The sequence below is a fragment of the Protobothrops mucrosquamatus genome, unplaced genomic scaffold (assembly GCF_001527695.2).
Source record: "Protobothrops mucrosquamatus isolate PMUCROS unplaced genomic scaffold, P.Mucros_1.0 scaffold22, whole genome shotgun sequence".
Taxonomy (NCBI): Eukaryota; Metazoa; Chordata; class Lepidosauria; order Squamata; family Viperidae; genus Protobothrops; species Protobothrops mucrosquamatus.
In genome coordinates this window covers 644,068-656,919 of record NW_015386407.1, presented here as the reverse complement: position 1 = coordinate 656,919, position 12,852 = coordinate 644,068, and the positions used below count along the sequence as shown (strand labels likewise).

Below are 12,852 nucleotides of genomic sequence, written 5' to 3'. Positions count from 1 at the left end.
CTCCTCCTCCTCCTCCTCCTCCTCCTCCTCCTTACCTTTTCCTTCTCCTCCTCTTCTTCCTCCTCCTTCTCCCTCTCCCTCTCCCTCTCCCTCTCCTTCTCCCTTTTATTTTTCTTCTTCTTCTTTCTGCAATAAGCTTTCTTCAAAACTTATGCGGTCATGTCAGAGGTTTATTGGAGCCTCAAAAGCAGATTTAAGTCATTCACTTCTGCATTGTCAAGACTGATCCTCTTTTTATTAGCTTCCCCAACAGATTAATAACGTATCACAAATCATGACTCAAATTATTAAATGGATAGCACTCCCCCTCATCCCTATGTGTTGGAGTTTATTATTGAAATCAAATACAAAAAATGCTTTGAGCAATCTGTTCAGAATAATAGAGGAATGGAACTGCTTGTTCCTTCTCTGGCACAATGCAGCCATCTTCAGGTGTCCCTATGTGTGTGTGTGTGTGTGTGTGTTTGTATGTGTGTGTAAACATATATGAGCATTTCTAACTGAATGGAAAGAATGGGTCCATCTACGTAGCCTTGTCATGTCTTCTTCAGACTACAGAGGTTCTACTAAGACAGGGGTCTTCAAACTTGGCCCTTTTATGACTTGTGGACTTCAACTCCCAGAATTCCTCAGCCAGCATGCCTGGCTGAGGAATTCTGGGAGTTGAAGTCCACAAGTCATAAAAGGGCCAAGGTTGAAGACCCCTGTGCTAAGAGATCTGAAGCAGACTTGTATTCATGTTGATCTATGTTGAAGTGCGGCTCCCTGTATGATTTGGGACCTTAAAAAAAGATATCATGAATAGAGTTGCATTTGCAGGAACAAAAATTGAGTGCAAATGCACTTAACCTTCAGATCAACATGTTCAGGATAGGAAAGTCAGAGAAACAAAAAAGGTAGAACTATGCAGACTAAACACTCTACTCAAAAAGCTTGCACTTTCTTCCTAATGCCTGAAAAAAGTTATTGTTGGGGGCAGTGGTTCTCTGTATGGATGCTGCTTCCGGAAGTCCATTCTGGGCCTGGGCAACAAAAAAATAGCTCCCGGTTCTGCCAAAGTGGTGTGAACTGGCTGAATCCAACCACTGGTTGAGAGTCCTTGGTGCTCTCTGAATTCCACCACTGGTTGGGAGTCCTTGGTTGTTTTCTTGCATATGTTTCATTATCCAAACTAGGTAACAGCATCAGTGCTAGTGAAGTTATAACTGTAGGACTGGACAAATCAGAATGTTCCATCATTGGAAATGCTTAGTTTTGTTTTCCCTTATATAAACTTATACAACTATTACAGGAGTGTTTTTATACTTTTGCAGAATATATTTCACAAAAGCTATTTATGGAATTTCAGACAATGTAGAACAGTGGTGGCGAACCTATGGCACGGGGGCCAGAGGCGGCACTCGGAGCCCTCTCTGTGGGCATATGTGCTGTTGCCCCAGTCTTGCCTCCCCCTGCAACCCCCTCCTCACCAGCAGCCCCCCTGGAGGAGGGTCACCCCCGAGCGTGGCCCACGCGGAGCAGCGCAGCCAAGGACATGGCAGCCAGACAGCGTAGACAAGACTCTGCCCTCATGCCCCATCATGCACAGTTGTTGCTGCAGGGCGCGGGCAGAGGGCGTGGCTGCCATGGTGCTGCTGGGCGATCTGCGGCGAGCCCTGGAGATGATGAGTGGCCTTGCGGGCAGGTGGGGGGGGGGCGGGGCAGGAGNGGGGTGGGGGTGGGGGCGGGGCCAGTTTTGGGGCACTCGGTCTCTAAAAGGTTCACCATCACTGATGTAGAACCTTAGTTGGGCTCATCCTAAGGCAGATCTAAAAAAAAAAAAATCAGATTTCAAATTTTCTTGTTTTCCTTAAGAGGCAAATCCAAATTTCTTAAAAACTCTTGCTTGGTAGTGACTGTTTAAGAAAATATGGGATATTTCTGGGGGGAAAAAAACATCAACAGTTTACTGAACATTTTCTAACTTTCATTTGAAGAGGCAATTTATCCGTTGTCTTTATTAAATTAAGGACTTTACAGACATCTCCTTCAGTGTTGTAGCCATTTTATCATTGTTGTAAATGGAAGACTGGATTTGCCATGTAATTTCTGTAGTACTTGGGCTTTCTCCAAATACTCTTGGAGAGTCTATTCATAAAGCCACATTTGGGTTAATGTAACAGAGAACAGTTTAACAAGAATAACAGAAGAACAGAGTTGGAAAAGACCTTGGAGGTCTTCTAGTCCAGCCCCTTTTTCAAGCAGGAGACTCTGTACCATTCCAGACAAGTGGCTGTCCAATCTCTTCTTAAAAGCTTCCAGTGATGGAGCACCCACAGCTTCTGAAGGCAAGCCATTCCACTGGTTAATTGTTCACACTGTTAGGAAATGTTTCCTTAGTTCTAGATTGCTTCTCTCTTTGATTAATTTCCATCCTTTGTTTCTTGTCTTGCCTTCTGGTGCTTTGGAAATTAGGTTGACCCCCTCTTTTTACAGGTTGACCCCCCTCTTATTTGTAGCAGGACCTCAAATATTGGAACACTGCTATCATGTGCCCATGGGCCTTCTTTTCACTCGACTAGATATACCCAATTCCTGCAACCGTTCGTCATATGTTTCAGCCTCCAGGTTTCTAATCATCTTTGTTGCTCTTTTCCACACTCTTTCCAGAATCAAAGATAATTTTGCATTCAGGCAAGGTTATCCAGCCCAACTTGTTGCAGTAATACAAGCTTAGATGTCTAAGTCCATTGAATTGTGTTGAATACACCCCAAAATATATTGTGTTGAATACACCCCAAATATATTGCATCCATTTCTATTTAATAAGATTTAAAAAAAAAAACCCCACTACTTTATCCCCATAAAGCAAGCTTCTAAGAAATATTACAGCTTGCACTGGGCTTCTAATGGCATCCTATAAGCATATGTTGAATATAGTTTTGCAGAGAGGAAGACCAAAACAATACAGTTATGTGGATAATAAATCAAGGAATTAAAAACCAACAAACTCATTCAACACTTATTCTGGCAGGCTATTTTAAGGGAGAAAAACTTTGATCTGTGATCCATATCTACATTAGCCAAGAGAAATGATTAATTCCTACCAAAGCTATTGACGCAACTTGTTTCTATGACGTTGTTTCAAGAAAACTGGTGGTTTTTAAATAGGGAGATGTATAGGGAATGGAATCACTAGGCTGGTGGAATCTTAGCTGGCAAAACAGTTGACATATTGCATATTTCTGTCCGAATGAAATGATCTGTTTTTTTCCAGTGTGTGTCTTACTGTATGAATGATACTTCCAGACATGTATGTCCATTTGTGAATGCTCCATTACTGGAAGTTTTTAAAAAGAGATTGGACAACCATTTGTCTGAAATGGTATAAGGTTTCCTGCCTGAGCAGGGGATTGGACTAGATAACCTCCAAAGTCCCTTCCAACTCAGTTATTCTATTCTATTCTATTCTATTCTATTCTATTCTATTCCTCTGTTCCATTTTCTATTTTCTATTTTCTATTTTCTATTCTATTCTATTCTATTCTATTCTATTCTATTCTATTCTATTCTATTCTATTCCTCTGTTCCATTTTCTATTTTCTATTTTCTATTCTATTCTATTCTATTCTATTCTATTCTATTCTATTCTATTCTATTCTATTCTATTCTATTCTATTCTATTCCACTCCACTCCACCCCACCCCACCCCACCCCAGTCCAGTCCCGTCCAGTCCAGTCCATTCTGTCAAAATACAAACTCATGCTACATATAAGATTCTTTTTTATTGTAATTTCATATATGTACATGTGTGCATGCAAAAGTTCAAGAACAGAGGCAGGGTTTAAGCTTCAGCTGTAGTGCAAACTCCTTTAGCATATTATGTTAGGTGATATTTCCAACTAAGTGGGGTTGAGATGCACATAGAAGGGTTATTCTTTATAGTAGCGGTGGAAGTGTTTCAGGCTGTGAGTGTCAAGTTAATGTGAGCAAGTAGAGAGATGATGCTTGTTGGAGAAGTGGAAAATGTAAAGAGTGAGAGATGCAAGAAAATGCTTAATAAGGCTTTAATGCTTTTCTGAACATAAAAAAAGGAGCAAGCTTTGTTTACCATCACCTAAAACAATGAATAGGTAAGGATACCATAACTGGGCTACAGAAATCTAGAGCTTATTTTAGATAGTAAAAAAGGGTAAAGGTTTCCTCTGTCCAGACATGTCTACTCTTCACCATTTCTTAGTTGAGGGAACTAGAATTGTCCAAAGACACTTCTGCGGTCATGTGGCTGGTGTGACTATATGGTATAGGGTTTCCTGCCTGGGCAGGGGGTTGGACTAGATGACCTCCAAAGTCCCTTCCAACTCTGTTATTCTATTCCTTTTCCTATTTTATTCTACTCTACTCTACTCTACTCTACTCTACTCTACTCTACTCTACTCTACTCTACTCTACTCTACTCTACTCTATTCTATTCTATTCTATTCTATTCTTCCCTTATTCTATTCTATTCTTCCCTTATTCTATTCTATTCTATTCTATTCTATTCTACTCTACTCTACTCTACTCTACTCTACTCTACTCTACTCTACTCTACTCTACTCTACTCTACTCTACTCTACTCTACTCTACTCTACTCTATTCTATTCTATTCTATTCTATTCTATTCCATCCACTCCACTCCACTCTATTCCACTCCACTCCACTCCATCCCATTCCATTCCATTAAAATACAACCTCATGCTATAGATAAGATTTTTTATGGTAGTTCCACATATGTACATGTGTGCATGCAAAAGATTGAGAACAGAGACAGGGTTTAAGCTTTAGCATATTATGCTAGGTGATGTTTAATTTAATACTAGTGTTGATGTGAATACATAATCTTGAGAAGTACAAGAGAACTATTAGGGAACGCTTTAAGGTTGCAATACATGCAAAAAAAAATGGTTTACTTCTTTCCAGGTTTCTAAGCACTTCCACTGAGTTGCTGTTTAGGAGGTAAATTATCGACAGAATCTTGACTGTTTGTGTCTTAACATTTTTTTCCCAGGAATGAAGTTGGTTACCTAGTTGGGTAGTAAAATGTCTGCAAGAAAACAACCAAACTCAGAAGGCACCAAGAATACCACAATTTGATCCTGACCCACAAATATTTGCTTCTATTGGTCGAATAATCCCATTCTAATGGAATAATATTCCATTATTCTTCCAGACTTTCCACCACATTTTACACTGCCTTCTTATGTTCGTCTGCATTTTTGAGCCCAGATGCAGTAGCCATCTTAATGAATCCCTTCTGTGCTCTCCTTGTTTAATGAAACCCTAAACAGAATTCTAGGTTTCCTTTCCCATCCTATTGTTAAAATAGTCTCAAAGTTGCTTTTTTTTCAAAAGGCAACTGAATGGGGTTTTTTTCTTCTTCCCCCTTTGAGGAAGAAGACATTTAACTTCTCATCCAAGTTGTGATGAATTGATGAAGCTTCTTGTATGAGAAGCAAAATGTCTTCCTCCTGAAGGGAGGGGGGAAAACCATACAGTTGTCCAGTTGCCTTTTGAAAAAGCACCTTGAGACAACCATGAGCTGGATGACCTAGAACAGTGATGGCGAACCTTTTAGAGACCGAGTGCCAAACTGCAACCCAAAACCCACTTATGCATCATCGGGTGCCGGGTGGGTGTGGCCATTGGCTGGATGTGGCCCATTGGCTGGGTGTGACCCATTGGCTGGGTGTGGCCCATTGGCTGGGCGTGGCCTATTGGGTGGGCGTGGCTGTGGTGGTAACAGCAGACTGGGTGGGACTAAAAAGTTCAATCAATCAATTCCAACTTTGCAAGATCTTTTTTTTTCCCGCGAGAAGTTGAAATTGACTGATTGATTGAACCTTTTTTTTTTGCACACGGCAGCGGAGGCCTAAAGCAAAAAGGTTTTATAAAACCCAGCTGAAGGTCTAGGACTGGGGCGATGGTGCGCGTGCCCACAGAGAGGGCTCTGAGTGCCGCCTCTGGCACCTGTGCCATAGGTTCACCACCACTGACCTAGAATCTCCATAGACATATTGTTACAATACCTTTTTCATAAAAATCATGTAGCCTGTTTAGATATTATGACAAGCCTTAGAGGCCCCGTTACAGTTACTATTCAATGAATTATGTATAGGAAAATGAACTTTTTGCCTAGAGGGTGTGCAGGAGCAGAAGAAGGAAGCAGGAGAGAATTAAATGTAGGCTCAGCTAGAGCAGCCCGTTTAAAAATCCAATAGGAATTACCATAAATTCAGTTGGAGTCTTTGTTTTAAACTGGAAAGGATGTGTTCCCATTTCGGTCACAGTTTTATAGCATTGCTTTAGGCCAGTCACTTTAAAAAAACAACAACAACCTAGTTTTCTTTGTTTGTGCAATATGGGAGTTAATAATATTAATTTACCTTGTGGTTCTGAAGATTGCCAGAAGTGAAAGGTCTGGACTTCAAAAGGGACCGTACGAACAACAGCGATGGCAAGGATAATGGTTTTATTGGGATCACGCCACCCACCAATTTTCAACCTTCTTACCGTTTCTTTTCAGAATTCACTGCAACTATTTTGATGTTAGCCCGGAACCATCTGTTACGCACTTTGTGCATTAATTATGGTTCCTTCTATTTTATTTTTTATTTTATTTTTTTTAAAAAAAAAGCTTTGATAGAAATCTAGAGATTTTGCAAGGAACTTTGCTTAAATGTATGGGGCCATTATTCATGGCCTCAGCATAATTTTTCATCTTCTGAACAAATGGTTGGTAAAGGGCAGGAGGCCGTATTACACAGCTTGGTGGATTTGAAAGTCTCCGAATTTGCCGCATCAATTTTGGGGTCTGTCAATTTAGGTAAAGTTTCCCTGTCCAGTTGTGTCTGACTATTGCAGTAGCTCTGGAAATATGTTAATAATAATAATAATAATAATAATAATAATAATAATAATAATAATAATAATAATAATAATAATAATAATAATAATAGTAGTAGTAGTAATAATAATAATAATAATAATAGTAATAATAATAATAATAGTAATAATAATAATAATAATAATAATAATAATAATAAAGTTGGAAGGGACCTTGGAGGTCATTGAGTCCAACCCCCTGCTCAGGCAGGAACCCTATACCATTTCAGACAAATGGCTGTCCAGTCTCTTCTTAAAAACTTCCAGTGTTGGAGCATTCACCGCTTCTGGAGGCAGGTTGTTCCATTGGTTAATTGTTCTCACTGTCAGGAAGTTTCTCCTTAGTTCTAGGTTGCTTCTCTCCTTGATGAGTTTCCATCTGTTGCTTCTTGTCCTGCCTTCAGGTGCCTTGGAGAATAGCTTGACTCCCTCTTCTTTGTGGCAGCCCCTGAGATATTGGAACACTGCTATCATGTCCCCCCTCATCCTTCTCTTTGTTAAACTAGACATACCCAATTCCAGCAACTGTTCCTTATATGTTTTAGCCTCCAGTACCCTAATCATCTTTGTTGCTCTTCTCTGTACTCTTTCTAGAGTCTCAGCATCTTTTTTACATCGTGGTGACCAAAACTGGATGCAGTATTCCAAGTGTGGCCTTACCAAGGCATTGTAAAGTGATATTAATACTTCACGTGATCTTGATTCTATCCCTCTGTTAATGCAGCCCAGCACTGTGTTGGCTTTTTTGGCAGCTGCAGCACACTGCTGGCTCATATTTAAGTGATTGTCCACTAGGACTCCGAGATCCCTCTTACAGTTACTACTATTGAGCAAGGTACCCCCTATACTATGTTTTATTTAAATTTTTAAAAACTACAGTCTTTCCATGCCTTATCTATGTAGGCTTTCAATAAATGAAACCTTCAAAGCACTCAAATTCTTACTTATACATTAAAACAAATGACATAATGATATAGTTAAGCCAGTAATAATGAATAAATAATTGAAAAGCACAAGTTTAGAATTCCTGTCTGATATGATAAGATTTCTTTTTCCCTGCATCAAACTCTTAAAAGTAAGATGCTTTTCCTTTTTTTTTTTTAAAAAAAAAGAGCTTTCCCTTTTCCTGACCCGACATGGGATAGCTAACATTCCCTTATCTTACTACCGCATAAAACAATATATGCTATGTTCGTCTCAGACTCTCTGATACCAAAAAAAAATGAAGCTCAACCCTCCTTATCTTAAGAAAACACATTGGCTGAGTTTGCTCAAAAAGTTTCACTGGGTCATTTAAAAAACCAATCTTTGTTTGTCATACAACACATTAACCATGACTAATTTTACCCATCGTTATTGTAAGGAGAAGTTTAGAGCACTGTTCAAACTCTTTGCAATGGGCTGGTTTATATTTCACTGTATTATGTCAACCCAGCAAAGATTAATTTCAATAGTTAGCTTCAGCAGGCTGGGTACGTGCAGCAATTAAGCATAACAAAGCAAAGTTTTGCAAATCTGTGTTGATGTGTGTGAAAGAGGATTTATTTCTTTATTTCCTTATTTATCTATTTATCTTCATTTTTTAAATATCTTGTCAGGGAATGTTATGGACCTTCAAACTCAGGGACGTTCAATGTATGTCATTGTTGCAGACATCACTTACTGTATCATTTGAGCTAGTTATAACAAAAGTGAAGGGCTATGGTACCTCAAGGCCAAGGGACCCATAATTCTTTGTTCAGTGTCTCCATTTTCTGGTGACTATATTTCAAAGGTAAAAGCTAGAGGAGAAGGAGAGAAGTACCTGAAGCTAATCCATGGATACCAGAGTAGAGTAGAGTAGAGTAGAGTAGAGTAGAGTAGAGTAGAGTAGAGTGGAACAGAACAGAACAGAACAGAGGAACATAACAGAACAGAACAGAACAGAATAGCTTTATTAGCCAAGTGTGATTGAACACACAAGGAATTCAATCTGTGCACTAAGAAATCTTGTAAATTGTCTTCATCAATAAATGCCACCTGTTCCCTAGGAGAGTTTCTTGCACAAGTTTTGGCAGCTCGCAGACCTGTCTGGATTTTACAGGAAATCCTGTCTTTGCTAAAGAGTCTACTGATTCTGGCATCTGTTCTCCCAGGAGGACCAAGAGATATTACCGAAAGACACCGAGCAGGGAGACTGTGTCACTGTGTTGTCTGCCTAACTGAAGCTTTGGAAAATTAAAGCACCAGAGCCAAATAAATTATTGGTGCCCTCGTGAATGTTTAAGCAGACAAACACATTCTGAAATGCAGTGGGGGGAGGGGAACATCATCACCCCCACGATCCCCTCTTCTTTTCTCTGGCCACTTTTCCTGCAAGGGCACCAAAACACGGTCCCTTCTAGCAGCCCCAAATTCCAGTTTGAGGATTTGTTACCCAGGTTTTGTTAGCTTCAGCAGTTAAGAGTGTGTGTTGGTTCACTTGCAGCCTTGAAGAATATATCAGTGACTGTCCAAGATTACCTTTTGCCTCTTTGTATTTACTGATGTTGTATGCTTCAAGGTTTCTGGTGCCCTTGAGAAGCTCTCACCGTTATTTATATGCAAGAACACACCAGCTATATTTATTAAGATGGAAACTGAAGGGCCTGTTTGTTAGAGGGGAGGAGGGTGGCCGACAGGAATATTCTACTTAATATATAACATAACATTAAATTACAGGTATAAATTATCCAGTGTCACCCTTTGGAACTTTAAAACAAGAGTTGCAGAATAAAACTCAGAGTAAGCAGTGTTGAACTTGGGCAACAGTGAGTTTTCTTAGTCTTCTTGTCCCTATTAACTGCTTATTGTTTTTCCCCCATAATTGCTAGCATTTTAACTCAACAAATAGTTACCATTGAGTTTGATCCAATAAATAATCCATTTGTATTATTGCAGGTATTGGGGAAAGTTCCAGGAAAACTGCAGCAAAATTTAATACATGGACACACACACACACACACACACACACACACACTACTGCCAATAGAACCATTGGATTATTGATATCTAATTTAATCACGGCTAACTTGAAGTCAAGGTTGCTCAAAGCATTAACTGAATATAGATAAAATATAGCTCACTCAAAAACATACAGTCTTCATAAATATAAACCATAAATATAAACCATTATAACCACATGTTTCTAAATGATCCAGAACTGGATAAGTAGCAAAAATATCCAAACCTATTGATACATCTATTGAATGGGGTTTTTTTTGTATGTTTGTTTAGTTAATAATATATTCATCTAGGAAGGAAATTGCCTAGAAATACACCAGTCCTACCTTGTGTGCATTGGCGGCGGGGGAGGGGGGGTCATAAAAATCAAGATAACAGAATAACAGGACAGAATAATAGAGTTGGAAGGGATCTTGGAGGTCTTTTAAACCAACCCCCTATTCAGGAAATCCTATACCATTTCAGACAAATGGTTGTCCAATCTCTTCTTAAAAACTTGTGTTGGAGCATTCACAACTTCTGGAGGCAGGTTGTTCCACTGGTTAAGAGTTCTGACTGTAGGAAGTTTCTCCTTAGTTCTAGGTTGCTTCTCTCCTTGATTAGTTTCCATCCGTTGCTTCTTGTCCTGCCTTCAGGTGCTTTGGAGAATAGCTTGACTCCCTCTTCTTTATTGCAACCCCTGAGATATTGGAACACTGCTATCATGTCACCCCTTGTCCTTCTTTTCATTAAACTAATATCCATAATTATCCAGATGCCATCTTGAGGTTTTTTTTCCTGCCTTCCCTAAATGTTGATGATTTTATATAGGTTTTAGGTGGATCTTCTTTGTGGAAGGATTTTAATAAACAGAGAGTTACTACCTTACTAAAGAGTATAGGAGAGGTAGTCTAGAACTACCCACCCACTCTACTCCAGTGCTACACCACGTAGAAGACGTTCTGTGCTGGTGGCTATCAGCAGGTATTCATGAAGAGATGTCCTTCCATGTCCACATTGTATGTGGAAGCAATTTCAATTTCAAACTAGACGTATGTGTGATATTTTATGGAACTATTTCAGTATTTTGTGGAATATTTTTAATGAGTGCAAGGCATGTAGCCTAGGTTTTGCACGGTGGAAAGAATAAAAGCAAACAAATCATAAGAGAGAAAAACTGATTATCAGAGAAAAGAGTGTCATTTTTTTTCATGGCACTTAACTTTCCAACTGAATATTTTTCTGTTCTGAACAGGCAAAGACCAACTGATTTTCTGGCATACTTTATTACTACCTTGTGTTATAAATTGGCTGCAGCTTTTGTTGACGATGGTCAATATATACAAATGATTGTATTCAATCAGAAGTAGATTTCCATTTGTCGGTTACTCTACTGACCCCACATTAGCTTTTGTTTACAACAATGACATTTCTTCTGTGGGTGTGACCAGGTGATTTTCTTGCTTTTCTCTTCAAGCTTCTCTTTTCAAATTAATTTAAATTGATAGTCTGAAGCCATGACAGGCATATCAATGGGTGTGTTAAATCGTATTTCTGTTGCAGCTGTTGTTGCTAGAAGCACTCACTGTTATGTTAGAGAGATGAAATAAGAATAACACAAAATTACAAACAGAGCTTAATATTTGATATCTGTTCTATCAAGAAATACAATTCTGGTCAAGCACAGCTGCAGAAACAGTCACCTTGAATCGTGAGATAGGTGGCAAATAAATTTGATAAATAAATAAGCAGCAAATAAGAGTACACCTGTACAGAACATGGACTGTGTTGAGAAAGTTAACAGAACTAACTCTCTCTCAAATTCTGGGCAGGTCAGAATATTTCTTTATTTCTCTGTGAGTGTACTTCTGAGTAAATCTAGATTTTACAAGAAATGATAACTAGAATGGAATGTGAAGGGGCAAAAAATCTGAGTCTTAAAAGTGAAGCTTCCCACAAAAACAACCCATTAATCTCCCGTCTTAAAATTAACGCCAGAAAATAATCAATGCATCTACAGATGATGATACACTATCTAATTACTCTCAGACTTAAGGATCAAAAAGCTTGCTTAAAATGTCACATCTTCCAGAAATATGGGATATTTAGGGCAAATTTAAGAAAATAAGAAAGTGTATTGAATGCATGACCAAAGAATTATTGGGAAGATAACCAAGTATATTTCTTAGCTGCCTTTTACAAATGTTGGAAATCTGATGGGGGGCTTTAATAGATTTGAGGGTCCTTACATTACGAGTTGACATGGGGGGGGACATGTCTTTGCTTGCCATTTTAATGTGAATTAGGCTAAAATGTCCATTTGAATCAACAGATTGGGGGAATGTCATGGATATAATATAATGTTATGAGAGTCTCTCATTATGTTCTCATAATAATATTCTCACTGTAAAATATGGATTAGATGATAACTAGGCATGATTATTCAGCCAGTTACAAGTTCATCTAGATGTTCCTGACCATGTTATGTTCAGCAGTTGGCTTAAAATTACACATTCTCCCTGCTTAGTCTGCCTCAGTCAGACCCTGCTTAGAGTGAATAAGGAGACTGGAGACTAATCCATAAGGGACAGTTAGAGAAACTGAATAGATTTAGTCTGCAGAAGAGGAAAAAAAAAAGGAATGAAGATGGAGTTCTCAGTTGTTTGATATCTGAAGAGACATCTACTTTACTTTTTACTTTACTTTTATTAAATTTATATCCCGCCCTTCTCCTTGCGGACTCAGGGCGGCTGACAATCAATTAAAAAAGTACACAATTAACAATCACAGAATTAAAATTAATTAAAAAGAAATATTTTTAAATAAAGTCTAATTAAAATATAATTAAAACCCCTCTAAAAATTGCCCTAGGCCAGTCCTGCAAGCTGGAATAACCAAGTCTTAAGGGCGCGGCGGAAGGAAGGGAGATCAGGGATCACCCTGATCTCTGGGGGCAGTTCATTCCAGAGGGTGGGAGCTCCCACAGA

The 12,852-nt window shown here is 38.9% G+C and overlaps 1 protein-coding gene across 4 annotated transcripts in view; it reads left to right on the top strand.

The window, feature by feature from the left end:
* The window catches only part of PCDH9 (protocadherin 9), a 784,060-nt gene that overhangs the window by 243,220 nt on the left and 527,988 nt on the right, over positions 1-12,852 (top strand). For 2 of the 4 annotated variants that reach the window (XM_015810817.1, XM_015810815.1), the window contains exon 4: positions 10,864-10,884. The exons of the other annotated variants lie outside the window; for them this stretch is intronic. In XM_015810817.1, the coding sequence (XP_015666303.1) occupies positions 10,864-10,884 (21 nt within the window). The remainder of the gene's footprint in view (positions 1-10,863; positions 10,885-12,852) is intronic. 4 annotated transcript variants of the gene reach the window in all.